Genomic DNA, 22926 nt, shown 5'->3' with positions numbered 1-22926 from the left:
GAAGGCGGCCACTAGCACCAAAAAGGCGGCTACAGGCACCAAGAAGTCGGCCACTAGCACCAAGAAGGCGGCTACCGGCAACAAAAAGGCGGCTACAGGCACCAAGACGTCCGCAGTTGGCACCAAGAAGGCGGCCACTAGCACCAAAAAGGCGGCTACAGGCACCAAGAAGTCGGCCACTAGCACCAAGAAGGCGGCTACCGGCAACAAAAAGGCGGCTACAGGCACCAAGACGTCCGCAGTTGGCACCAAGAAGGCGGCCACTAGCACCAAAAAGGCGGCTACAGGCACCAAGAAGGCGGCGACGGGCACCAAGAAGGCGGCCACTGCAAGAAAGTCCTCGACGGTGGCAAAGCGATCTCCGACTACAGCTAAGCGTGCACCCACTGCGGCCAAGCGAGCCGCTAAAACTGCTAAGCGTGCTTCGCCTACTGCGGCGAAACGTACAGCTTCCCGTTCAGCTTCCCGTTCGGCCTCCCGTACAGCTTCACGTTCCCGTTCGGCCTCCCGTTCAGCTTCCCGTTCAGCTTCCCGTACAGCTTCCCGTTCAGCTTCACGTTCTGGTTCCCGTTCGGCTGGCGGTCGTCGTGGAAAGTTGTAAAATGTCGTAATTCGACATCATTGCGTTCATGAAATAATCTGTCAACGTCTGTTGCATGATGTGTCACCCAGGTCGAACCGGCAAGACTCCACCAAAATTAAGCAGTCGTTGGCCGTGTGAAGTGGAGTCCGCCGCTCAACCGTCGAAAAAAAATAATCGCATCTTTTTGGAGTACCCCACCCGAGTGCTGGAGCGACTTGGCGGCGGCTCTCAACGACTTCTGCCGTCTAAGGAGGATTAAAAAGATGGCGACGAACGCCGCCACCACACCTCCAACGATACTCGCAAGATCAAGACGAACGAAACGGGATATTCAAGCACCTTCACACTTGCTGGCTTGAGAGTGCGGCGAAGTCGCCATCGTGAGTGCCGTGGAGGATGTCCCAATACGGAAGCGGGAACCCGAGGTTGAAATGTACTTTGGCGTGGTGCGTCGCATGGTCGTTAGAGGTGTACACCAGTGGGATGCGAAACGATAGACCAGAGTGATCCATCACCCCAAACAGACCCATGACCATCATGTAGATGACGAAGGAAACGACGTGCATGGACATGACGAAGGGAGGGCCATAGAGGATGAAGAAATACGCGGCGCCTTCAACAGGATGCATGTACATGTCGTCAAAGGGCCGAGGGCGCTTGTAGTAGTGGTGCACTTTGTGCACCCGTGTGTAGAGGAACCGCGTGTGCAGCAGACGATGCCAGTAGTACTCGACGCAGTTCGCTCCCAGGATGGCTAGCGCCACCTGGACAGCGATGGTCTTCCAAGACGGCCACTCCGCGTCAAATACCATCGCACTTCGACCACGTACATGCAATTCTGCTGCCGCCATGGCATACGTCGCCGCCAGCAACAAATTGAACGAAACCAATGTCGTGTGGTGGATGGAGCGGCGATGGTCTTCCATGTGGCGATAGAACACCATGTGCAGAAGTGAGGAGAACGAGATATACCCCACAACCACCACCACGAAAGATGCGCACGCGTGCATGGAGAGGACTCTAGCCGCGGCATAGGAAAGGTACGCGGCCGCGACTGCGGCGCAACAGGCACCGGCGTGCCAGGTGCGCACACATGCAGGCATGTTGGAATTTCCGGATAACGAGTGGGTATTCGGAGTTCCGAGTATAGTCATTGTGGGAGAATGGCGCCAAGGAAAGAGAGCGCGGCGAAGCGGAAGACGGCAGCGAAGAAGAAACCGGGGCTCAAAATGGCAGAGTTGCTCAAATGCGTACAAGATAATCTCGGTGAGATCACGGATATCAAGGCAGAGCTCGACAAACTCGCGCAAGAGCGACGTGCGATGTGCAGAAGCGACAACGTGTTCGTGTTACATCTGTCGAAACCCAAGTCGTAAGGAATCATAATGCCTTCGAGAGTTTCGCAGGACTGACAGAACGAGGTGATGTTGCTTCACCCACGGAGTTGTGTGCACTCAATTTGACGAGCATCTGCGACGAAGCAGTGATGCTTTGGCGTCGAGTCGCAATCAGACCCGCGATCTTTCGAATCTGAACATGGAGGTGGTGCAGCACTCGCTTTTCTCGATCGATTGCGTCTAAAAGGACAAGTTTGATGCTTCTCTCCCTTCTATACTCGGCACTCACCAGTATCTTGGGACAGCCCGATGAGCTCGATGGCTGTGGCCAAGTACTCGACTCGATTCCCCGAGGATTGCAGTTTCATGAGCTCTGTCGTCGAGACGTTGGCTTCCCCCGCCATGTTGTGGCATCGAAATGTGGACTCGACTTCTTTTCGGACTTCCTCCCAGTTCGGGCGCGGCGTGTGACTCATCTGGTACGCCGCCACCCTTGCTTGAATTGCTTCCGTTTTGCTCTCCACATCACGCAATTGACTTTCCAATCCTGCTCGAGTAAACTGCACAACTGATGAAAAATGTCGTGCCCCTCTTGAAGGAAGGTACCCGCACTGCGAAGATTTGCGTCGACAGGTCGTGGAGCTTGGGGTGTTTGACTGCAATGTCTGCTTGGAGCAATTTGATCTGGCTTTTGAGCTCGCTTTCCGAAGGCATTGTCCATTCTGGTCGTTGCTGGACTTGCATCTATGATTTCCTGAGCAACTCCAGCAACGAGTAAGGGCATGAACGAACCGATGCTAGCATTTGCTGGTTCTCCTTGAACTTTTTTGCGTTCAATCGATAGGCGCAGTCGTCCATTCGAAGGCGATGGAGCTCTTCCTTGATGCGCTTTTCCTGCTCCATGAGTCGGTCTTGCTTTTCATCGATTGCTTTCATCAGCCCTGCCGCAACACTCAGTCGTTGATGCAGATATTACACGAATACCAGTGCACTGGCGCTCGCGCAAAACGCGGCGGTGCTTGAGAGTTGCTATCGCATTCAAACACGCTTGCTCGTTGAACGCTGCAAAGTGCTCCTCAACCAAGCCTTGGTACTTGGCGATTTCGCCTGCAAGCGTGTTATTTTGGTGCCTTTTTTCGCGCAATTGGCGTCGAAGGCCGGCGCACAGCTGCTCTTTGTCTTCCACGTGGGCCAAGAGACCTAAGTACAAGTCCTTGTGTGGGACTTGAGCGCCTTCAGAGAGCGTCTTGGGGTTGCTGGCGGTATTCGATGTGTGATTGTTGTCATCGTCGTGCGGGGATTTGTAGATGAAGCGGTTCATTTCGGCACACATGGTGACGACAAGCGAGGACGGGAGCAACGACTGGAGAACTTGAAAACACACGGACGGGGTCAAGTCGTTGCTCAGGTCGTGTCTCCGCGTCAGCTCTTCGATGACCTTCGACCGGAACGGCCGCGGCGGGCTCCCGCTTGTCGGGTCCACCATCGTGTGCTCCAAGAATAGACAAGTCATCGCCTGTGGTGGTGCCACGTCATTTTCAACAGAAAAACCACTACGTTTAAACTTGAGAATTGTATGCCATACTCAGCGTTTGATTTTAATCCGTGAACCACTATTGATTGGCTGGCACAATGGTATTATCCGGAAATGCCGGATACACACGGCGCGGTGGTTGGTGGTGTGCCATTCTTCCAATCTTAGGCAGTCGACCATGCACCTCATGTACTATACCGGCGCCGACGGCAAGCGCGTGTACACGCTCAAGAAGGAAGATCCGACTGGAAAGCCGTCGCACTCGGCACACCCTGCGCGCTTCTCCCCAGACGACAAGTTCTCTAAGGAGCGCATCACGACGAAGAAGCGCTTCAACCTACTGCCGACTCAACATCCTGACCCATTGTATCAATAGATTAACCAAGCGCAATCCAAGTTATGTATGAACCTTGTGCTTTCTCCAGTTTAGGACATGTCTGGGGCGTGGCCCATTTCAAGCACGGTATTCGCACGGTCGGTCCCGCGAGAGGTTCCATTGCAGCAACTTGCAGATGCCTGCACTCGATTCATACCAGCAATCGCCCTGGAGAACGCGATGCATACCGTCAGCTGCAGTTATACGTTGTTGCGCATGGCGAGCGTCTAGGACGAGAAGCGGCGCTGTAGTGGCCCCGAGTGCCATCAGCACGAATTTGACAGAGTTAAACATATTTACCTCGCTGTGGTTTTATATAAAACGCATCTTGGACGGAAATGCCGCGCTTCCGGAGTCAATCGGCTGCCGCAGATCCGACATCACCTTCCAATTTGGACCTCGAAGATGGACAGACGAAGGACAGCTCGGGGAAAAAGAAGAGCCTTCACAACGGATGGCGGTGGCGGATCCGAGCACCGTTTCTGTGGGGTGTGTGGGCCGTGGTCTTTACTTGGGGAGAACTTGGTGCGAGTCGATATGCATTCAAGTCCTGCACCTGGGCATACGGGGACCACAAAGAGTACCATCTCGCTGTAATCGCTGACCCCCAATTGACCGACTTTTACTCGTACGACATGGTCAAGGGAAGCTGGGTGCTTTGGCTCACCGAGTTCTACTCGGATTTGTACATGCGGCGGCACTTTCAACTGCTCGCGCGCAAGGCGGACCCTCCGCACGGTGTGTTGCTTCTCGGTGATCTCTTCGACGGAGGTTAGTCGAGTCTATCTTGAGTGGGATGTACTTGATCCACATGACCAGGACGCGTGCTCTCGACTGCCGAGCATGCGAAGCATCAGAGGCGCTTCGAGTGGATCTTCGGCGGACATCCGAAGATTCAATTCTGGAACATGAGGTGTGCACTTGACTATGTTGTTGGTTTATCTCATGCTTGGGACAGCGGCAACCATGACGTGGGCATCCGACAGTGGAATTCGCCTGGCGCGAACGCCCGCCATCAGGACACGTTTGGTCTGACTCAGTACACTGTCGTGCTGGGTCACATAGAAGTTGTGGTAACTGGAGAGGTCTCTCTTTTAAGAACGTCATGACCGTTGTGGCGCTCTGTAGGTCGTGGATGCTGTCGGGATGCTCTCGAACGATCCTTTGGTCCAAAAAGCCGCCATCGATTTTGTCACAACGTATGGCTCCATGAAGGCGAAGCGGCAGTTTCCTCGAATACTCTTCTCCCACATACCTCTCTATCGGCCGCCCTACTCATCTTGCGGACCCAGGCGAAACAAAGCGCCGATTGCTCCAGTTCGTCCTCACCATTCGCATCCGCGACTGATCCCATCGGTAGGGTCGTGGGGTGTCATATGAGAATCTTCTGTCTCCAGAACTGACGAAAATGATCATTGACGCGGTGGAACCAATCCACGTATTCAGGTAGTCCATCTCATATTCGCTGTTCCTTGCCTGACGATTAATAGTGGCGACGATCACACACCTTGTACATACCACCATGGCGCGTACAACATTACCGAGGACTCGCTTGCAACGTTCAGCTGGCTCCAGGGAGAGCGAAATCCCGAAGTGTCCTTGCTGTCGCTGCAAGGATCTCCTCGTACGAGTCCACCAATGCACATTCACACGTGCGCTCTCCCCGACCAAATGGGGATATACCTCGGGTACGCGTGGCTTGGAGTGGCATCCGTCATATACTTGGCACTGGGCAGACTGCATCATCTCCATCTCCCATTGCATCGGCGTGCCTTCTCGTATGCTTCCATCGTCCTTCCCATTGTCGCGTGGTACTTCGTCGTCCTCGTCCTGTCAGTCCTGTGAGGTCTCCGCGCGCGAGAATTTGAAATAGAGGCATTTGATTGGCTGATGCATTCCTGAACGATTCAACATCGAACGAAACCTCTCTTGCCGCCGAGAGTGTCCATGAAAGCGACATTCCCAACGGAGCGCCCGTTGTGGCGGACGCTCGGCATCGAAAGCAACCCTTCTCGTAGCATTCGTGTCGTTCGGCCGCCAATCTTTAGTCTCGTGCGTTAAGATCTGTTTTGAACTACTCGGCTTGTGATTGGTGGATCATGTGGGTGGCCAGGAATATAATATGGGCGTTAGTGAGTAGAAGATCAACGTACGTTAAGCGCCTTTTTGATTGCCCGTGCGTGGTTGTGATTGGCTCGAGGGGATATCTGGGACGGGTGGCAGGAAAATGATTTGAGGGTTAACGCCAGTAGGGGAATATATGGGGTTTTGTATAGTCTGGTGAATGGCGTTAAGGCTTCTTTTGTCTGGCCGGGAGTGTACTTGGCATTTGTATGGGTTCGAGACAAGGGTTATGTGGTTGGCCTCTGTCCCCACAGCGATCATTTTTGTTCCTGCCGCGCCAAGTGCAAGTCCGTGAAGATGGTACGTGTGGTGGATTCTCTCGTCAAATGCCGCATCAGCGTCTTATGTGTCCGTGTGCGATAGGCCGCTCAAATGCCTGAATTCAAGCTGATTCTCGTCGGTGACGGTGGTGTCGGCAAGACCACCTTCGTCAAGCGCCACTTGACGGGTGAGTTTGAAAAGAAGTACGTTGCCACGTTGGGCGTGGAAGTCCACCCGCTCAAGTTTGAAACCAACTTTGGTCCCATCAAGTTCAACTGCTGGGACACCGCTGGCCAGGAAAAGTTTGGTGGATTGCGCGACGGGTACTATATCCAAGGGCAATGCGCCATCATTATGTTCGACGTGACGTCGCGAATCTCGTACAAGAACGTGCCCAACTGGCATCGTGACTTGTTCCGCGTGTGCGAAAACATTCCCATCGTGCTGTGCGGCAACAAGGTGGAAGTCAAGGACCGCAAGGTCAAGGCCAAGCAAATCACGTTCCACCGCAAGAAGAACCTCCAGTACTTTGACATCTCGGCCAAGTCCAACTACCAATTTGAAAAGCCGTTTTTGTGGTTGGCGCGCAAGTTGGTCGGCGACAACTCGTTGACCTTTGTAGAAGCCGCCGCCATTGCTCCGCCTGAGGTCGTCATTGACGAAGAACACAAGCGACGCTTGGAAGCGGAATTGGCTGCTGCCGTCAACGCCCCCATCCCGGATGAAGATGATGACATTTAAAGCATCGTTGACTTAGGAGTTAAGGATTACTACTATATATTGTATGGCATCTTTGGATGCGTCTACAAGTGTCAATACTGAACCCATCTCGAACTGATTGCAGAGCATTCTTTCGTCGAGTCGAACGATTGTTCGAAAGGTCCAAAATGCGTGGAACGGAACCGAGATGCTGTGTCGAGGTCCCTGGTCCATCTTTTCTCGTTCGATGAAGTGGTACAAGAATGCAATCTATCCTTACGTCAATGTCTGAGCTAAATTTGATATAGACTTTTAACATAATGCACAGAAATGTTCACATCGAAGAGAAGCTCTGCCCATTGTCATTCACCTGTCGCATGAGCGCAGACGATGTAGTCTCCATGAGCGCCGTCGCCCAACGCACACATGATGATCGGTGCTCTGCCGCGAATTAGCCATGGGAGTTTCACAAAAGTTCACAAAAGAAGGGAAGAGTTATTCGCCTTTTGATACCTAGCTATCCGGATAAATTGGCTGGCAGATATCCGGCTTTTTGAAATTTGAACTGCTCCCTTGATGGAGATGGCGAGCAATGCGTCCGCGGGAAGCTCTACGTCGCACTTCAGCACTGCATCCAGAGATAGCCGCCGAGAAAGGCTGACAGAGTACCTCGCATCAAGACGAGTAGATGCTTCCAAGCCGTCCATCACATCGTCGCGTCCAACGAGCCACTTTACATCGACTGGAATGAGCAAGGTAACGATGGATCGCTTAAGCAGAGCCAAAGCCAGTGCACCACCTGCACCTGCTATGACTTCGCGTCATGAGCGGAGTGATCCATTTGGTGAATCCAAAGTCCTTCATCCTCCTCAGACTTCCTCCATGCAGGTATGACCATCGTGCCTCGACGTACCTCAAACATAAGTCAGGTCAAACCTGGAGTCCCATCCGCGATCGCACCAAAAGTGTCTGCACATTCGTCATTCAACGTGGTGAGGAAGTCAACGAAGACACTGGATGTGTCTACAGAGCCTACCCATATTACCGAGCAACAGCCTCCCACATCCATCCCAAACGCTGCAAGCATGCTCGACGACGACACCGATTCGTTTGGTCCGATGAAGTTGACGTTCGACTCGACGCCCCCTCGCAAGCCCAAGTCAAGTCAACCTCCCGGTCTCTTGTCGCACTTCAAAGCGAAAAAGACACCGACTGGAGGGTCTGCTCAAAAAGCTTTGTCTTTCAAGCCGCCGTCTTTCCCGCAAGAGGAAAACCAAGATGAAACTGACCGACTTCCTCCTTCTACGTTTGCAAGTAGTGTGGCAACATCGACGCAGAACAACCAGACGCCGTCGTTGCATTTCAAGAGTCGCCTTCATCTCGAACATGACACGACGCCTGCCAAGCCAGCATCAAGTGCCACAGTTCCGTCATCACACTTTAAGAAGCCCAAAACGCCACCTGCTCTACCTGCCGACACCTATCACCGTTCAATAGACGTGCCTTCAATTCAGTCTCCCCAGGCGTCCACCGTTCAAGAAGTTGCCAAGTCACACTTCAAGTCCAAGCCACAAAAAGACGTCACCGCAACGCACTCCGAGTTGTCCAACCTCACGCAGCAACGAGATCTTCTTGCTTCGATCGAGCAGCCCCCGCCGACAATTTACAACCCCCCCAATAACGTCCTGAGAAAGAGCCCTACTATTCCTATCCCAGACGACGAACCAGCAGCTGCTACAACTGTCGCTGCCTGCGCTGCCATCCCTTCAGCGTCGCCGTCTTCGCTCAATACGCCGACAGTTTCTAGGAATATGAATCAAGACACCCCCACCTTTCCACGGCACCTGCAAGAGTCTCTGCGCCAACACTTGGACGAAGCCATCTACACCTCCAAAGTAGTGAATCTTTTGCTCCATCTGTATGATCTTGACATCTGGGATTGTGTAGTTTTCTCTGGCCGGAGCTCGCGTCGTATTTGCCGATATTCCGTCGCATTTGCCCCTTGCGCCGCAGAAAGCAATCTACTGGCTCGCCAAGGCCAACGTCGAAGAGGTGGGCCATTTTCACGACAAGTGGTAGACTTGCATTCATTTGACCAACTCTAGCAACACAAAGCATGGACGACTGCCGCAGACACGTACAAAGAGGCCCTGCTTGCCTTGGCTGTGCCACTCGAGCGCTTGATCGTTGAGGCAGCCTTCATGGAGTTTCAGAGCCGCCTTCAGATGACCCAGCAGCCCCCAATGAATATTGTCGTGCCCAACCAGGTCGTAAATATTCCTTGTCGCTTGACGGTTGACGCCTTTGTAGAAAACAGAACTAACGCCGGAAAAACAGCGCGAGTTTTGCGCGCATTTGCTCGAAGGCACCCACGAAGACAGCTTCATCATGTCTGGCAGCAACATTCCGTGGTCCCATTAATTCAACGCTTGCTTCTTTTGAGCCTTGTGCTTCTTTTTGAGCTTCTTTGTAGCTTTCTTTGCCTTTTTCGCGAGTTTTTTCTGCTTCTTTTTGGCCAATTCGTCGGGACTCGAGCTGTCGTAACCAGGTGCATTCTCAAGCGAACACACTCTTTCGCCGACTTGGTCCAAGATGGCCTGGGTCTTCAGCGCCTTCCTCGCCGCCCAGAACTCCCGCTCGTTGTCATGATCCTCGCTAGTTCGTGTTTCCTTCATGTCTCGAGATACCGGTCGCTCATTCGATCGCGATCGCTTCCTCGAATCATGTCGTCGATGACTTCGAGAGTCTGCGTGCAGCCGCTTTTCCAACTGTCGTTTGCGATAGCACGCGTCGACTTCCTGCATTTCAAACCAATCTCAGCTCTGCCATACTTGAGATGATCGATCGCACCTGCCGCTGGTTATGCGTGTCAACACTTTTGATGGTGTTGAGGAGGAAGCCCTTGTTGATGTTTTGCGTCGGGGCCATGGGTTGCTGAACATGAAAGGACCTGTGACCGACTCCATGAAAAGACTTCTATCGCACTTACCGTGTAAGCAAACACGCCTTGGTCTCGTACCTTGCTTGCACGCTTCTGCACATCTAGGCGGAGTTGCTCCGCGACTTCTTGGTCGGTGAAGATGCTGCTGGCGATCTGCAGACTCGCCTGACCTAGCACTCGCCTCTCGCGCTCCTCCATCCTGCACGAAACTCACAAATGATACCTTTACGAATTAATATACCTCGAAGTACTGTCATATAGACTTTCACCAGTTTTACAGCAGTACTAAAGTACTACTAGTTCCCCTCCCACTACTCAGAGTTTCGAGGAAACAGACAGATTGCTCTCGCCAGCGCAATCCTCGACGTCCAACGACAAGTTCACCGGTCCCACCATTGCCATGATTGGTATCGTTAACTGCAGTGGGACGTCCGAATGGCGCGTCGCGCGGCCGCGTTAGCTCCTTTGGCGCGGCTCGACAGCTCCACGGGTTGCTGTCCGCTCGTTGGTGGTGGGAGTATCGCCACCTGGACGCTGTCGCCGTGGCAGTAGAGGGGTGAACGTCGACTGACCTGTGGGGTGCGGCTGTCGGCGGACCCATCAAGCCGACGAATCTATTTGGTGCCGGGATGCTGTGCATACCCCATTGTCACATGCGAAAAGCGCGGACGAGATGCTGCCTCCTTGATTGGAATCCATCGAGGTTGGGTTGCGCTACGGCAGAGCTTCGGGAGAACGGCCAAACAACCATGAATAAATTAGCTGTCCACATATGTGGGAGTCCCATACTACAGAGCAATTTTGTAATGCTCGTCTTCGTTTTTCGGGTAAATGAACGCGTCAAGCAAGGCCTGGCGCAGTTGCATGTCAGCCGTCGGGTTGTTGTAGTTGGTGGCCATCTCGAACGGGATCACGTCAACGTACTGGAGATTCTCGATGAACTGTTGAGTCTCGTCGAGACGGCGTTGTGGCAGCGACCGGGACTGTTCAAACTGGTCCTGAATTCCAGCGTCGTCGCGCGTTCGTTTCAGCGAGTCATGACAGACACTGTGGACGAGCCGCGAGAGACTCGCAATTTGGTCGCTCAAATTGGTCAGGTGGGCCTTGATGTCGCCGACTTCGTTGCGCAGTTCATCGATGTCGTCGCCGTTCGAATTCGAATCGGAGAACTGTTCCGAGTAGTTGGTTTTCCGCTTGATCTTGGCCATCAAGTGAGGTTTGTGCTGATGAAACAGCTCGTGATGAAACTCCCACGAGTTTTTGAGGTCGTCGGTTTCAAGCGCCACGAGGAGCACTTCCTTCTTCGTCTTCCGGAACCCGTAAAAGTTGAGCTGCCGCACAAAGCTGCTAAAGTTGTTGTGCTTAAAGTACTTGGGCAACATCACGGCGGCGAATTCCTTGGGCTCGCGCACGACGAACGATCCCCCGTTGTCGCTCCACCCTGCAATGTTGGCTGGCGCTGTGTTGATCATGTCGTATGTCTTCTTGAGGAAGATCGCGGCGGAGCTAACCTTTCGTCGCGGATTCATCGCGTTGCCGTCCGTCGCGCCAACACAGTCGATTCAATTGTGGCCCATCCTCGCGCCACGACCCGTCGCCCTTCGTCATCGCCGTCAGCAACTGTAGGATCCCACAGGTTTTCCGAGTTTGTTAAACGGTTCAAGGTAGACTGCCCACAGTGGGACGCCAATCGACCCACGGACCGATTGGATTGGTTGGAACCATTCTTTATCTGCCAATCCAATCCATATAACTCTGATTCACGATTTGGATTGGTTAAAATACGAGTCACCCATTGACTAATCCGATAAAAGTCCTGACAGCAAAACATTTTTGGGGATCGATTGGATTGGTTCAGAAAGTTGTCCTCGATATCTTATTGGTCCAGACTGCCTGTCGTTGTACCTGGGCAATGGCACCAGCTCTCTTGATCAAAGTTCCCACCACGCCTCAGATGCTGAAAATTTATATGAGAAAACGTATGCAATCCATCTCTCGCTGTTGGTGAGAGGTTTGCCCTTGGGGAGCCCGAGAACCCCATGTGTCGTATGCGGCAAAAGCAAACAAACAAGTGCAGCGTCATGCACCATTCCCATCGCGAGGGAAGCGCGGCACCACATGGGGGGTCCAGTCTCATGCTTGGACCGAGGAGGATGCGCGCTTGGTGTAGTTGGTGCTCTCTGGTGTGTACTGTACGGTCTCAAATGATGAGCCGAGGACTTTAGGTGGAGGTAGTAACGCTCGTATTCCCCAGAAACTCGGCACGATTCAGTGGGTCGTACACAACGTATTGTCACCCAACTCACTCGGCGACTCCGAGCAACTTCGGATGTCATGTGCTTCATGGGCAGCAGGGGCAGTCGCGTCAAGGCGAGATAAGATGGCCCTTCGTCGTGCCGCCATGCCCATGAGACTTTGACGCCGAGGACGCATAAACATCAACCATGTCGCGAATCGCGCGTTTGATCAGACACACCAGGCCAAAGTTGGCAGAGTTCAAACGCTGCGCGTACAAATGGAGCCTTCAGTCCTTCTTGGTCGACAGAAATTCCAATCCTGATAGAGCAGAGCGACATCGTGAATTCGCATCGCCTTGGACCAACATGGAAGCAGCACCGTGAGTGTTGTCCATAAGTATGGTGCGAATCCACACGAACCAGGCCCTGGGCGATCCTTCCTCGAGCGAAACTCAGTTGTCCAACGTAGCCATGGAATGTGGCCAACGGTAGCAAGTGTCTTCGTCATTGGAAGGGCGTGAGAACAAACTGCCAGGGGACTTGCCAGATAGAAAACGCGGCATCTTGACCCGAATATATAAGGAAAGCAAGGGCCATCGAGGGCGGACGTACTTTTCACTGCCTCTGCAAGACTTGCGCCATGACCGACGCATGTCCGCCACTCGCAGCATCTTGGAACCGTGACGGCGAGTCGTTCGTCCAGCACAATGTTTTTGCCGCAACCATGCGGCCCAGGTACTTTCGACACGTCTACAACCTTGTGCGGTAGCTCATCTTTATCGTGTTCCCATGTTCCGAAGCCCGGAAGCGGCAGTCAAAACCTGTGTGGAAGTGCCGCCAGTAGTTCTTTCACCGCAACATGCCCCACACCACGGCAATGATCGGTGACAACCCACCGGCAGCACTGGATCTTGCTTGTCTAGATTCGACATTGGAGCTTGATCGAGACGAGCAACCTGTGCGCAGAAGTGCAGTTTATTCAAATCCAAAGGACCAAGCTGGCCAAAGAAGGCACCAACCCACCCATGCTACGTGGACATTGCTCATTATGTTACTCTTTGTGGATCGCAACTCGGAAAGGGTCGATTGAGGTTGTCGACAGCAAAACGATCGAGATGCTGCATGGACCAAACGCAGCGAGATTTTCCCGTGGAATGGCGATGCGGCAAGTGTGCATTCTCTTTCGAGGACAGTTGCAGCTCTACCGACGGTGCGGGGGGAGTGTTTAGCACGCAACAGAGGCGACATCATGTTAGCAACGCTCAGAGAAAGTCGAACCCATTGCGCGTTAAAGTTGACACGAAAGCACTTGCACATGGACGTTTGGATCCACCAGCTATACGACTTGCGATTGATCCGGTGAAGTGATTTGCATGGCCGCCTTGGCCGCAACAACACGACTTAGGCGAGACAGTTGCGAGTGGAGCGATGCCATCGTCGTTTTGATTTCGTCAATGTCGTGGCGGAGGTCACCGAGGGCATTCTCAAAGCAGACCTGTTTGGTCGTATCTGGGCCATCTTCCGTAGTGGTCACGCGCATGACATGCACCAAGAGGTGGCGGGCGCCCTGCCGAAAGTGCGGATGGGAAAACAGTGCCGGCTCCATGTCGCGGAGACCGGCAAGCTGACGAAACCCATGGAAATGGAGTTGGCGAACGACGCTTGCGTACCTTTTGCCGCGAAAGTACTGCGGCAGCTCGACGCGTTCAAACTCGAGAGGGGACTGGATGTAGAACGCTTGACCGTCGGGACACCATCCAGCAATGTGCGGGGGTGTGTTGTGCATCAAGTCATGCATCTTCTTCACAAACATCGCGCTTTGGACTTGGCTGGTAGGCAGTGCTTGGGGTCTTCCACTAGAACAAGGTTGTTCCCACAATAAACGCTTCACGTTGGTTCGAGCAGCCTTGGTGGACAGGCCCATGCGAACAAGGCAATCAAAACGAGCATGAAGAGGACACCGTTCGGGTCGTTGTCGTGGGGAGTGAAGTCTAGCTGGAGTCGCGACCTCGCGTTGTGGTACAACTTGGCCATGACCAGCCGTTTGCCACCAACAGCAACATAGTGACGGCGGGGGGTAGCTTGCTTCATCTGCACTGCATGAAATTGTTGGTTGGGGTGCTGCACAGCATCACATCCTCCTTTGCGTTGTCCATTCGTGGCGATCGTCATGGACGTGGATCCGTCGCAGTCGCGCGACTGGAATCACTTTGGCTGTTTGCAATTTCTCGAGACGAAAACCTTCGGACACAATGAACCATCACGTCCGAGCGAGGATCGATCAGCTACATCCAGCACCTCGAAAGCGTGGTGGTGTTTCCATGAGGGCGAAATATTCATTTCCAGGAATATCGCTAGCGCACCAACGAGGGTTCATTCGATTGTCTATGGTGGTAGGAAAGCAACGGCATGGCCAGTCAAACGGTGTGCCGATGGCATTCTTGACACACATCGATTCGTCGTCGATGCGTAGGAGACATTCGAGCGCGTTGCCAAGCAAGCGAAGGATGCGCTAACTGCGTCGTGGCTAGCTCGAGAACGCGTTTTAAAGCTACGGGCGGCCTTCCGGTCGTGGGTTGGGTGCAACCGAGATGCATAGTATTCTTGTTGCGTTTCCATGAACGAATATTCGCACGATTTTGTGAATTTCATAATATATTCCGTGCCCGTAGAATATTGTAAAATTTATAGAGATGGAATCTTGGCACCCAGTGAAGTACCACCAGTCACATGCACCCTGGCAAGTCAGGTCACCGCCAGTCGATCGATTCGCCATGCACGGTCGAGTCGAAGCACCTCGTTCGAGCACACAAACCTTGGAGCAGGATAACAGGAGGGCACTTTGGGGGGTTTGATCGCACTTAAGCGAGTCACGATTGTGTTATGTCCCTCGTGTCGTCAACTTTTGGGGACTCATATGTGGGGAATGTTGATCGGACAGGTGGCGGCAGTCGGGCGATTTCGCAGGTGGTTTTGGATCGATTTGGCTGGGAGTTTGAAGGTGCTCTACGAAACTCTCTCGGCATCGTTAGGCACAGCACGCTTGGAAAATAGAGCAAACATTGGCCATGGTGGCCATATGGATGGAACGATCGACCGTGCTTGATTTCGCCAGGAAAGTTCGCGGTGGAATACACATTCCACTGCCACAGTCCAGTAGAATCACATTGGGTAGACAGTCGGGATTGTTCCGCTGTGGAGCCAATTCGGACACCCACGGTGTCCAGGTCGGACCATCATTCATAGCGTCGTCGAGAGCCCAGGAACTGGTACTGTCATCGCCTGGCGTGGGTTGGGAGGGCTGGAGCTTCAACCATACACTGCTGGCGTGGCGGGAAAAAGCATACGAAATGTATCTTCACGATGGAACCGGTTTCGGGGGCCATGTCGGCACCCTGGCCGGATGCATAGGCTTTGCGGCTCTCGGGGCGGTCTAATCATGGTGTGGTTCCGCGCCTTTTTGCCATGTGGCGATCTTCCAACTGTTTCGCACCTGATCGCAACCACATTCATGTCGTTCGCTGTACATCGATCCAAGTCATTTTCGATTGAGACTAACACCGATCACATTCCATGGCAGCGTCCACCGCTTCCAGCTCTGGCGCCATGTTCCTCAAGAAGCTGCACGACATGTTGAGCTCGACGCCTGCAGAGATTGGCGGGTGGTGCCAAAGCGGCAGCGCCTTCGAGATCAAAAACTCCAACGCGTTTGCCCACCTGATGCTACCCAAGTACTTTAAGCACAGCAAGTACTCGAGCTTTGCACGTCAGCTCAACTTTTACGGATTCCAAAAGTGCAAACGGGAAGCACTCCTGATCGAGCATGAGAGCGAGCACAAGTCGGTCGTGTTTCACCACCCCCATTTCAACCAGCACAAACCGCGCTTGATGGCCAAGATCAAGCGAAAGACCAACTACTCGGAGCTTGGAAACATGTCGGACGAGCCGTCGAACGTGGACGAAGTGGAAGAGCTGCGCCACGAGGTGTCTGAAATCAAGGTCACCCTTGCTTCGCTTGCCAACCAAATTTCCCAGCTTTCACAGTTAGTCGCCCAAGTGGTGCAGGAAGATGCGCGCCCAGTGCAGGAGCAGCAGCCCGTGTCAGTCGAAGCCGAAGACAGCTTGTCCTTGTTTGACGTGCTCGACTATCTTGACGACATCGAGTGCGTGGAGCCTTTGAGCCAGGGATTTGAGTTCCTGAACGGCCCGTTGCAGCCCATGAGCGCGTGCTAGTAGAGCGCCGCGCATGCCAACGTCGTATTTAAGTCCAACAGTATTTTCACCTTCTTGAGATGTCTCTTGTGCCAATGACACCCAATTGAAGCCGTCGCAAAAACAATGGGAGTTTTTTCTGTAATATTTATGGCATTGCAATCTCTACAAAAAACAATATCTTGGAATTACTATGCAATGTGCATGCTTGTATAAGCAATTACATCATGAAAAAATGTCCACTTCATTCGAGCGAAAAGCGCAAGATACGTACGGTACACTCCAACCACACAAACTCGTCTGGCGCATGGGCGATCGCCCCAGATGGAAATTCGAAGCACATGTCGTTTTGGTACACGAAACATGGGCGTACTCACGGCGCGTGCCACCCAATTTGATCACATCATGGACGTGCTAAGTACGAATGGAACGGACCCTGCTTATGGGGGGATAGGGCTGCACAATCACGCGACTGGCTTCACCACCATGGACGACATGCGTCCACCCTATTCGTGAGACCAGACACCCCCGTACTGTTTAGCGTCGTCGCTCAGCGCCCCTATTGTACAACCCCACGAGGCCCTTGACGGCGGGAAATGGCATAAAGAAATCGAACAGGATTGCGCGAGTCGACTGTCCACAGAAGTGTTGTGTGGAGTGTCCAACCTACACTCTGCATGTCGAATTTGAGGTCAATTGTCTCAATTGAGACCTTCCTCATGGATTTTATATGGCATAATGCAACGAGAGGCTAAATTGAGATCCACCGATAACACAAGGAAAATCATGGACACGACCCATTTAAGTGCGATGCCACCGTCGTGTTGTGCCATGCGTCATTCTGGCAATTCCGCGACTCTGTACAGGATGCCATCGGCGGCCGCCTCGACTCCCTCTCCGTCTGGCGCCATGTTCCTAAAGAAGCTATTCGACATGATGCACACAACACCGCCCAGCATTGGCGGGTGGTGCCAGGGCGGCACCGCGTTCGAGATAAAAAAGCCCAAAGAGTTTGCCCACCTTATGCTCCCCAAGTACTTCAAACACAGCAAGTTGTCGAGCTTTGTGCGGCAACTCAACTTTTACGGGTTTCAAAAGTGCAAAAAGGAAGTGCTCCTGGTGGCGCACGAAACGGATGAGTCGAAGACGTGCCTGACGTTCTTTCATCAGCATTTCGTCCAGCACAAACCGCACCTGATGAACAAGATCAAGCGCAAAACAAACTACACGGAGATCGCTAGCGACGGGTCGACCGTCGACGAGGTCGAGGAGCTGCGCCACGAAGTCTCCGACATCAAATCCACACTCTCGGCGCTGTCAGCACAACTCGGCCAACTCGCTCAGCTCGTCTCTTCGATGGCCCCCCTCCCGACAGCACCCGTCAAAGCATCCCTTCCGCTTGCGCTGCCGCGACTTGAGAAGCAGAACTCCCTCATCGACGCCCTCGAGTATTTAGAGGACGACGGCGCCGCCCCGACATCGTCGTCGCACGGGTTGCAGCCACTCGACACGACGTACCTGGCGCCGCTGTTTGTCAAGTGCGATGGATCAGACACAATGATCTACCAGTGTTAAAATGTAAATGTCCGTCGAAATCCCTACGAGCATGCGAGGCGAACGTGGCGGGGGCGATCCGCAACCCTCTCGATGACTTTGCACCCCCTCGCGAGTACCTGCTGACCACTGAACCAGTTGGTTGTTGCATGCGGTATGTAGGGGCGCTGGCGTTGCTTCGTTCAGCGGTACATTCGATCGTGGCCGACGGGCGTCAGTCATGCGTATGCCACATGGCACATGACGTGATGACACATCCGATCTCCCCGCGCCACATCCCGTCGGCGATGGGGCCCATCCACTAGGCAGCCGCCAGGACAAGATCGAAGTGTTCAGACCGGCGCCGTGGCTGTTTGTGGAACGGATTTTTTGCGTGGTTTTCCATTGGCCCACTTCTTTTCAAGTCATCATGGGGCGGCCGCGATTGGCGATTCCACCGCCAGTGCCGTCCCACACTCGGTGGGCTGCTCAGAGACCGGTCGCATTACCGAAAAGATCATGAAGAAGGCGGCTGCGCCCATGTTCCTCCAGAAGCTCTTCGACATGCTCCATGCGATCCCGCCATCAATGGGTGGGTGGTGCCATGGTGGGAGTGCGTTTGAGATCAAGTCGCCGACGGACTTTGCCCGAGTGATCCTGCCCCAGTACTTCAAACACAGCAAATACACGAGCTTCGTTCGCCAGCTCAACTTTTATGGGTTTGTCAAAGGGGCCAAGGTCGCCGAGACGCCGACGAGCGTCGTGTTTCAGCATGACTACTTCCACCAGCACAAACCGCACCTCATCCGCCGCATCAAGCGCAAGACCAACCACTCGACGACAGAGTCGGACGCCGTTGACGACCTGAGGCGGGATGTGCACGCTATCAAGGAGACGCTGAGCAGCATGGACGCCCAACTAAAACAACTCCAGGAGGTCGTCAAGTCGATGGTGGCGACGATGACTCTCCTGGAGCCATACCAGTTCCACAGCGCCGACGCCAGGGCGAGACCAGTGGGACAGGTGAACCAGCAACTCCTGGCCGAAGCCATCGAGTACTACATGCCCCAGTCCACCGAAGACTGGAGCCATCGCACCTCACATCACGCCGAAGTTCCTAAGTTATAATTGTATCCTAGCCAACACCCTCTTGGATGGACAGTCCAAACCAACCCTCTCGTCGCTCCATGTTCCAGACGCACTAGTGTACCCAGTGCATCCCAACTTCTCTCGTCTCGATATATCCAACCCCACCGACCCAACTTCACGTTCGTGGAGGACATGCACCTAGACATATCCTCGTAGAAAAAGGGTTTGCCGTTGTTGCATCGGAAGTCCCCGTCCTTGCACGAGCCATCCGCCTTCGTTCGGACTGATGGAGCGGACGGCAGCTTCACGTACACTTCCAACGCCGTCGACGAGGCACTGCTTCACGACGTACAGCGACTGCAAGAGCCGCCTGTGGCCTTGCACACCCAACTCAAAAATATCCTGCAAGATGTGGCCCGGATGACGCTCGGAGAGCGACTCTGCATCTTCGCATGACAAACCGCGAGTCCGACCGAAGAAATCTAGGAGAAGTGCACAACGAGAAGGTTGGGACAATCACCACAGACATGAAAGTGATCTGCTTTATATAGGCATCGAGGAATAGCGATCCAAAAACCGCGGGGTTCTAGTTGAAAAGGTCTAAAGTACAACACACTCGATGGGCTGCGCGACGCTTGTTTACTTGAGGCGCTTCGAGCGGCGGCGGACGTGCGAGCAAGGGCGCTTGCCGTGGTTGGCCTGGAGGACACAACGAGTCGGGACATGTCATGCAGCATGTGCAGCAGATGCACGCACCTTCTTCGGTTTGCGCGAGTTGCGGCCGAGCAACTGCATGCCAACAATGGGCTCCGACGACAGACGCAGGTTTTCCAGCACCGCGTCCAGGGCGTCGTCCGCTTGGAAGAGAATGGGAGGACGAGAAGGGACTTGATGTGCAGGAAAGCCACGGGATACAACTTCAAACGACGAGAACGCAGCTAGGCACAACAAGCTATTGTCTATCCCATCACCACGGAAGCGCCGTCTACCTGCGAAAGGCATCTTCACTGCCGGCGCGGCAACCGCGGTGCGGGCAACGCGCAACAGTGCTTGCATCTTGACAACTGCTTTTACTGGTTATCAGCGCCGGCGAGCAATATAATACAATTCTTTAATCGCTTTACTTTCACCAAGAAATTTCAACCTAATTTTATTCAACTCCCCACATTGAGCTCGAAAGGGCCTCTAATATTCGATAACTCGCTTTGTTCGATAAAAACGTTTGAAAATGAGCGAGGCTCTATATCAAATATTACAGGTTTCGAGTTATGAAATATCACAGTACTCTCAACTTTGGATTTGTGGTAATTGATTCGGCTACAAGGAGGTCCACATCATGGCTGGGCTTGTCGCGATGGAAGATGTCCGCGCCTACCTCCAGGTACCGTCATAGTCGCATCATCTTGTCTTAGCGAATATGCCGGCTCTAGTCGCAAGAAGCCATGGAAGCTCAGTTCGAAGACGACGTGGCTCGCAATCCGTATTCGATTGAGAACTGGACGTCGTACCTGAATTTGGTCCACACAAAACCCAACGGGACGCGGCTGTCAAAGGAGCGCGAGACCTTGTTCCGTCGCGCGCTTACGTACGTTCCATTGAGCTACAAGCTGTGGAAACGATTCCTCGACGAGAGCTACGGGCTGGCGCGTGGGCTCCGCATCGATGCCCCCGAATTCGTTGAACTCACCGTGCTCTATGAAGATGCTCTCGTGCATCTGCACAAAATGCCACGCATCTGGCTGCAGTATCTCCAACTTCTCGACCACCTTCGCTGGGGCACACGCACCCGTCGCGTCTTTGACCGGGCCCTCCGCGCCCTTCCCATCACACAACACAAGCGCATCTGGGGTCCCTACCTTGCCTTCGTCCATGCACAAGGAGTTCCGTCCACAGCGATTCGCGTGTACCGGCGCTACCTTATGTTCGATCCCACAGGCCGCGAAGACTACGTCCGGTACCTACTTTCCAAGGAGTTGTGGGAAGAAGCCAGTCTGCAACTCGTGCATGTGCTCAACCTCCCGCAGACGGCTTCACGGCATTCCCTGTGGATGGATCTATGCTCGCTGATCAGTTCTCACCCTGACGAGGTCAGCTCCGCGCTCAACATTGACGCGATTCTGCGGTCCGGTCTCCACTTGTTCTCCGACGAAGTCGGCCGGTTCTGGTGCGCGCTGGCGACGTACTACATGCGTTTGGGCATGTTCGACAACGCTCGCGACATCTACGAAGAAGGCCTGGTGCGTCCTTCCCTGTGTGCGACAGCAGCTCATCGTGACGGGCCGTAGGCGGCGGTGCTGACTGTGCGCGACTTTTCGCTCATTTTCGATGCCTACGTCAAGTTTTTGGAAGCGCTCGTGACTGCCGAGATGCAGGTAAACTCCATGTCGTCGTCGGGTGCAGCGTCCTCCTGGACGCAATGCCCGACTGGTTCTCGAGTCGGTGTGTCGACGGGCTTGGCTGGGTTTTCCATCCACTTTTGTGCCGTCTTCGTCAACTCGACTCTTGAGTAGGATCCCGAGAGCCAAGAGCTGTCGCGCACGCTGCAGCTGTACGAAGACTTGGCGGAGCGCCGCCCGCTGCTCATGAACGCAGTCTTTCTGCGGCAGAATCCCCACTCGGTCAAGGAATGGCAGAAGCGCATTAAGCTACTGGAGGACTCGCCGTTGCTCGTCGTCAAAACATATACGGAAGCGCTCAAGACAATCGATTCGGCCAACGCCGTCGGCCCATTGAGCGCGCTCTGGATCGCGTTCTCGGCATACTATGAACAGCACGACGACCTGGCGAATGCGCGCGCGATCTTTACGAGGGCCCTGGCGCACCCGTGGAGGAACATGGACGAGCGTGCGACGGTGCTGTGCGCACAAGTCGAACTGGAGCTGCGCCACGAAGAGTTTGACAAAGCACTGGAGCTCATCCGCGCTGCTTGCAACCAGAAGAACTTGGTCAAGTCGCTCAAGGTCTGGAACCTTCGCGTGGATCTAGAAGAGTCGCTCGGGGACATCGAGTCGACTCGCGCCGCATATGACCGCGTGATCGAGCTGAAACTCGCGACGGCGGTGATGGTGCTGCAGTACACAACGTTCCTCGAAAGCCATGCTTACTTTGAAGACGCGTTCAAAGTGTACGAGAAGGCGATCAGGTTGTTTCCGTTCCCGCATGCAAAGGACATTTGGACGGCGTACTTGACGGCGTTTGTGAAGCGATACGAAGGGGCGAAACTCGAGCGAGCGCGGGATTTGTTCAATCAAGTTGTGGGTGTCGCCCCCGAGGCCGACCTCCCCGAGTTTTTCAAGCAGTATGCTGCGCTCGAAGAGAACTATGGGCTCTGGCGCAATGCCCAAACCATCTATGAAAGTGCGTGGATGTGGATGTACATGCCATTGATTTCATGTGTCATAGATGCGACAGCCAAGATCGAGTCGAACCCCCAAGTTCAGCTCGACCTCTACCGCTTCTACATCAAGAAGGCCCAAAAGTTGGCGGGTGTGATCACTGTGCGCAGCATTTACGAGCGCGCGATGAGCCACCTCCCCAACGAGACAGTGTGGCAGTTGGGACTCGAGTTTTCGGCGTTTGAAGCCGCGTTGGGCGAGCTCACGCGAGCACGAGCTGTCTTGAATCACATATCGCAGTGCTGTGACCCGCGCGTGTCGGAGGAATCGTTCTGGAGCAAGTGGCATGCGTTCGAGATTGAGCACGGGAACGAAGAAACTTTCCTCGACATGCTTCGCATCAAGCGCAGTGTCCAACTCCAGTATGCGACCGTCAACTACATCGGGACGGCGGCCGGCGCGCTCAACATGGTGGCCAGCAGCACCAACCAGAGCAGCAGCAGCACAGTGCCCGCCGACGCGATGGAGCAGCTCGAACACACCACCGCAGACGACGTGAATGCAGAAGAGATTGACATCGACATGGACGAGCAGCCCGTGCCGGAGGCTGTTTTCCGCGGCAAGCTAACCAAGTAAATGGGAGTTATTCGATCCTGCGTTTGGTT

The 22926-nt window shown here is 53.9% G+C and overlaps 14 protein-coding genes across 15 annotated transcripts in view; 8 read left to right on the top strand and 6 right to left on the bottom strand.

The window, feature by feature from the left end:
- The window catches only part of H310_02510 (hypothetical protein), a gene marked incomplete at its 5' end in the record, with an annotated part of 3976 nt that extends 3341 nt beyond the window's left edge, over positions 1-635 (top strand). The window contains 2 exons of the mRNA XM_008866045.1: positions 5-241; positions 268-635. Of these exons, the coding sequence (XP_008864267.1) occupies positions 5-241; positions 268-375 (345 nt within the window). The 3' untranslated portion in view covers positions 376-635. The remainder of the gene's footprint in view (positions 1-4; positions 242-267) is intronic.
- H310_02509 (hypothetical protein) lies at positions 612-1585 on the bottom strand. The gene has a single exon (XM_008866044.1). It carries the CDS (start codon positions 1525-1527, stop codon positions 925-927), a length of 603 nt encoding a protein of 200 aa, XP_008864266.1. The 5' UTR covers positions 1528-1585; the 3' UTR covers positions 612-924.
- A 161-nt stretch (positions 1586-1746) lies between these two features.
- On the bottom strand, positions 1747-3419 carry H310_02508 (hypothetical protein). The gene is made up of 5 exons (XM_008866043.1): positions 2905-3419; positions 2713-2861; positions 2527-2664; positions 2210-2480; positions 1747-2160 (listed from the first exon to the last, which is right to left on the bottom strand). Exons 1-5 carry the CDS (start codon positions 3404-3406, stop codon positions 1964-1966), a joined length of 1257 nt encoding a protein of 418 aa, XP_008864265.1. The 5' UTR covers positions 3407-3419; the 3' UTR covers positions 1747-1963.
- A 742-nt stretch (positions 3420-4161) lies between these two features.
- On the top strand, positions 4162-5765 carry H310_02507. Of its 2 annotated transcripts, XM_008866042.1 has the most exons (7): positions 4162-4601; positions 4650-4743; positions 4789-4903; positions 4959-5147; positions 5191-5276; positions 5321-5518; positions 5567-5675. In XM_008866042.1, exons 1-7 carry the CDS (start codon positions 4169-4171, stop codon positions 5673-5675), a joined length of 1224 nt encoding a protein of 407 aa, XP_008864264.1. In that variant the 5' UTR covers positions 4162-4168. The 2 variants fall into 2 exon arrangements, with proteins under 2 accessions (XP_008864264.1, XP_008864263.1); XM_008866041.1 differs by having other exon boundaries at positions 5321-5765.
- A 402-nt stretch (positions 5766-6167) lies between these two features.
- H310_02506 (GTP-binding nuclear protein Ran) lies at positions 6168-7060 on the top strand. Its single transcript, XM_008866040.1, has 2 exons — positions 6168-6254; positions 6318-7060. Exons 1-2 carry the CDS (start codon positions 6252-6254, stop codon positions 6954-6956), a joined length of 642 nt encoding a protein of 213 aa, XP_008864262.1. The 5' UTR covers positions 6168-6251; the 3' UTR covers positions 6957-7060.
- Positions 7061-7999: 939 nt separating this feature from the next.
- Positions 8000-9237, top strand: H310_02505 (hypothetical protein; the record flags this gene model as incomplete). The annotated part of the gene is made up of 4 exons (XM_008866039.1): positions 8000-8809; positions 8862-8966; positions 9020-9181; positions 9232-9237. 4 exons carry the CDS (start codon positions 8000-8002, stop codon positions 9235-9237), a joined length of 1083 nt encoding a protein of 360 aa, XP_008864261.1.
- On the bottom strand, positions 8977-10058 carry H310_02504 (hypothetical protein). Its single transcript, XM_008866038.1, has 3 exons — positions 9904-10058; positions 9765-9848; positions 8977-9712 (listed from the first exon to the last, which is right to left on the bottom strand). Exons 1-3 carry the CDS (start codon positions 10051-10053, stop codon positions 9332-9334), a joined length of 615 nt encoding a protein of 204 aa, XP_008864260.1. The 5' UTR covers positions 10054-10058; the 3' UTR covers positions 8977-9331.
- A 320-nt stretch (positions 10059-10378) lies between these two features.
- H310_02503 (hypothetical protein) lies at positions 10379-11619 on the bottom strand. Its single transcript, XM_008866037.1, has one exon. The coding sequence runs from the start codon at positions 11382-11384 to the stop codon at positions 10644-10646; it is 741 nt and encodes a 246-aa protein (XP_008864259.1). The 5' UTR covers positions 11385-11619; the 3' UTR covers positions 10379-10643.
- A 1809-nt stretch (positions 11620-13428) lies between these two features.
- H310_02502 (hypothetical protein) lies at positions 13429-13905 on the bottom strand (the record flags this gene model as incomplete). Its single annotated transcript, XM_008866036.1, has 1 exon — positions 13429-13905. One exon carries the CDS (start codon positions 13903-13905, stop codon positions 13429-13431), a length of 477 nt encoding a protein of 158 aa, XP_008864258.1.
- A 1718-nt stretch (positions 13906-15623) lies between these two features.
- On the top strand, positions 15624-16375 carry H310_02501 (hypothetical protein). Its single transcript, XM_008866035.1, has one exon. The coding sequence runs from the start codon at positions 15666-15668 to the stop codon at positions 16323-16325; it is 660 nt and encodes a 219-aa protein (XP_008864257.1). The 5' UTR covers positions 15624-15665; the 3' UTR covers positions 16326-16375.
- Positions 16376-17155: 780 nt separating this feature from the next.
- Positions 17156-17905, top strand: H310_02500 (hypothetical protein). Its single transcript, XM_008866034.1, has one exon. The coding sequence runs from the start codon at positions 17172-17174 to the stop codon at positions 17877-17879; it is 708 nt and encodes a 235-aa protein (XP_008864256.1). The 5' UTR covers positions 17156-17171; the 3' UTR covers positions 17880-17905.
- A 350-nt stretch (positions 17906-18255) lies between these two features.
- H310_02499 (hypothetical protein) lies at positions 18256-19099 on the top strand. Its single transcript, XM_008866033.1, has one exon. The coding sequence runs from the start codon at positions 18357-18359 to the stop codon at positions 18963-18965; it is 609 nt and encodes a 202-aa protein (XP_008864255.1). The 5' UTR covers positions 18256-18356; the 3' UTR covers positions 18966-19099.
- A 351-nt stretch (positions 19100-19450) lies between these two features.
- Positions 19451-20017, bottom strand: H310_02498 (hypothetical protein). Its single transcript, XM_008866032.1, has 3 exons — positions 19916-20017; positions 19683-19864; positions 19451-19625 (listed from the first exon to the last, which is right to left on the bottom strand). Exons 1-3 carry the CDS (start codon positions 19980-19982, stop codon positions 19566-19568), a joined length of 309 nt encoding a protein of 102 aa, XP_008864254.1. The 5' UTR covers positions 19983-20017; the 3' UTR covers positions 19451-19565.
- Positions 20018-20262: 245 nt separating this feature from the next.
- Positions 20263-22897, top strand: H310_02497 (hypothetical protein; the record flags this gene model as incomplete). Its single annotated transcript, XM_008866031.1, has 5 exons — positions 20263-20307; positions 20357-21163; positions 21212-21298; positions 21437-22283; positions 22329-22897. 5 exons carry the CDS (start codon positions 20263-20265, stop codon positions 22895-22897), a joined length of 2355 nt encoding a protein of 784 aa, XP_008864253.1.
- Between the last annotated feature and the right edge of the window lie 29 nt (positions 22898-22926).

This window comes from Aphanomyces invadans (assembly GCF_000520115.1).
Source record: "Aphanomyces invadans strain NJM9701 unplaced genomic scaffold supercont1.3, whole genome shotgun sequence".
Lineage (NCBI taxonomy): Eukaryota > Oomycota > Saprolegniomycetes > Saprolegniales > Verrucalvaceae > Aphanomyces > Aphanomyces invadans.
Note: the sequence above shows the minus strand (reverse complement) of the source record. Positions and strands in the feature narration are given on the sequence as shown.